This window comes from Geospiza fortis, unplaced genomic scaffold, assembly GCF_000277835.1.
Source record: "Geospiza fortis unplaced genomic scaffold, GeoFor_1.0 scaffold114, whole genome shotgun sequence".
NCBI lineage: Eukaryota > Metazoa > Chordata > Aves > Passeriformes > Thraupidae > Geospiza > Geospiza fortis.
Genome location: NW_005054383.1, coordinates 1688183 through 1690781, shown reverse-complemented (window position 1 = coordinate 1690781; position 2599 = coordinate 1688183). Strand labels below are relative to the sequence as shown.

General features: G+C 56.7%; 1 protein-coding gene across 1 annotated transcript in view; it reads left to right on the top strand.

Annotated features, from left to right (window-relative positions):
• The window catches only part of LOC102040624 (mitochondrial Rho GTPase 2), a 48752-nt gene that overhangs the window by 8163 nt on the left and 37990 nt on the right, over positions 1–2599 (top strand). Inside the window, exons 11-14 of the mRNA XM_031060449.1 lie at positions 1–84; positions 328–385; positions 1575–1693; positions 2100–2255. The exon at positions 1–84 is cut by the window's left edge and continues 47 nt beyond it. Of these exons, the coding sequence (XP_030916309.1) occupies positions 1–84; positions 328–385; positions 1575–1693; positions 2100–2255 (417 nt within the window). The remainder of the gene's footprint in view (positions 85–327; positions 386–1574; positions 1694–2099; positions 2256–2599) is intronic.

Genomic DNA, 2599 nt, shown 5'->3' with positions numbered 1-2599 from the left:
CGGCCTCGGCCGCCTCTGGGACTTCCCCACGGGAACCTTCCTGTGCCTCTTCAAAAGCCACCTGCAGGCCCTCGTGTCCCTCAGGTGGGTGCTCAGCATTGCAGCAGAGCAGCTGTTCCTGCCTGCTAAAGCAGGGATGAATTCCAGCTGCCTGTGTTTGTCACCGCACCTGCCGGCGGCTGGCCTGCGTGTGCTGCCAGCTCTGTGCTGAGCTTATCCCTCAGCTCTTGCTGTCTCCCCATCCCCACTGCTTGTCCCCTTTTATGCCCTGTGAGGATGAACCCAGGGTACAAGGAGCTGTTTTTCACCAGGTCTCTCTTCCTGCAGCTTTTCCCACAGTGGAGCTGTTCTGTGTGGTGTGGGGAAGGACGTGCACAGCAAAACGGTGAGAGCTGATACAGCCTGGGAGGTTTCCCTGAGAGAGCTGTTCTCCCAGATTCTGTAGTTATTTTCCAGGCAAACCTCTGCTCTCAGCTTTCCTAGAAATGTTCTTGGGGGACATCCCTTTCTCATTAGCTGCCTAGAGAATACTTTCCCTCTCCCTGATGCTTGTGGGTGTTCCTCAGCTGCAAGTGAACAAATCCTTTTGGAAGCAGCTGGAGAGACCTGCTGGGGTTGTGCTTTGGGGCTGTTCTGTCCCTGGAGTGGTCCCAGCTAGGAGCCAGGCAGGGTGATGGGATCATATCTTTATTTTAATAGCATTTAGGGCAAGATGTGAGGTGAAATCTTCCAGCTCCAGGCATCACTGTGGGAAGGGATGCCAGGCACTGGAGCTGCCACCCAGCTTTGTAGCTGGGGATGACGCAGATCCCACGTGCAGCAGTCAAAAATAAACTTGTTCCATGGGACTGGGGGTTTTGTTTTGTCAGTGGAACTGTTTTTTATCCTTTAGTGACGACCATCAGCAATTAGCTGTGCCATCACTAAGTGAAGGAAAAGCCACACAGTGCTCTGTGTTCTTCCCAGCACGTGGCAGTGTTCTGTGATCCGTGTGGGAGCGGGGGAGGTGGGATCAGTGGGGTGAAAGCTGGGTGGGAGAATGGGGGTGCTGGGGGAGTATCTCCCCCAGGGTGATGCCTCAGCCCATGCCAGCCTCTGAGGTGATGTTGGGTTTGGTTTTAACACTGTGCTGGAATGCAGAGCATCCTCCTGCATTTCTGTGTGCTTTGGGCTGAGGGTTTGGCTCTTGCCCGTGGTGATGGGCGCTGAGGGCACACAGACCTGTCCTGAGCAGTGGGCACATGCTGTCTCCTGCTCCCTCAGCCCTGGGACAGCTCCTGTATCCCAGCAGGCAGAGTTCCCACTGCTCTGTGGATTTTCTCTCCAAGTCTGAGCCCTGTTGCCAGGCAGCCCTGGGATTTAGAACCTCTAATTATCAATTGCAGAAAAGGATATTGCCATGAAGCTTTGCAAAGCTGTTGGACTGTCCTAAACCCTCTGTGCAACGGGTTTTATTTCCCTGCTCCAGTTCTGTTATCATTACTTTGTGCCCAGCTCTGGAGCAGCTGTGGGATGAAAAGCTCTTCTGCTGCCAAGGTTTTGAGCAGCTCTCCCATCATATTTTCCTGCTTCAGATGGTGGTGGTGTGGAACACTGCTCAGGTGACCCGTGGTGGAGGCGTGACTGTGCTGGCCAGAGCACACACAGATGTGGACATCCAGGCCATGAAGATTCCTTTCTTTGATGATACCAGGTAGTGTGCCAGGAAAAGAAATTGAAAGTATTGATTCTTAGATATTGGGGAGGAATTGTTCCCTGGCAGGGTGGGGGAGCCCTGGCACAGGGTGCCCAGAGCAGCTGTGGCTGTCCCATATCTGGAAGTGTCCAAGGCCAGGTTGGACAGGGCTTGGGACAGCCTGGGACAGTGGAAGGTGTTGCTGCCCATGGCAGGGGGTGGAATGAGATGAGCTTTAAAGTCCCTTCAACCCAAACCCCTTTTATCAGATAACTCTGGCACGGCTGGGGGGGAACTGTGGTGCTGCCACCATTCTGGTATTCCTGCTCTCAGTCCTTGCTGTCAGTGGCCCCTGGGACACTGCCCTTCCCTCGGGGGCCTGTGGAGCCCTGCCCTGGTGCTCAGGCCGTGTCTCCCTGCACAGGATGGTGTCGTGTGGCCGGGACAACATCAGGCTGTGGCGAGTGCGGAGCGGGGCCCTGCGCTCGTGTCCCATCCCCCTGGGCGACTACCACGCCCTGGAGTTCACCGACCTGGCCTTCGAGGAGGGGCCCCAGCAGGAGCCAGAGGACCGTGCACTGTAAGGGGCTGTGAGGGGCTGGGTGTGTGCCCTGTGAGGGGATGGGTGTGTGCCCTGTCAGGGGCTGTGTGTGCCCTGTGTGTGCTTTGTGAGGGGCTGTGTGTGTGTGTGCTTTGTGAGGGGCTGGGTGTGTGTGTGCCCTGTGAGGGGCTGTGTGTGTGTGCCTTGTGAGGGGCTGGGTGTGTGCCCTGTGTGGGGCTGTGTGTGTGTGTGCCCTGTGAGGGGCTGTGTGTGTGTGCTCTGTGAGGGGCTGTGTGTGTGTGTGTGTGCCCTGTGAGGGGCTGTGCATGTGTGTGTGTGCTCTGTGAGGGGCTGGGTGTGTGTGTGCCCTGTGAGGGGCTGTG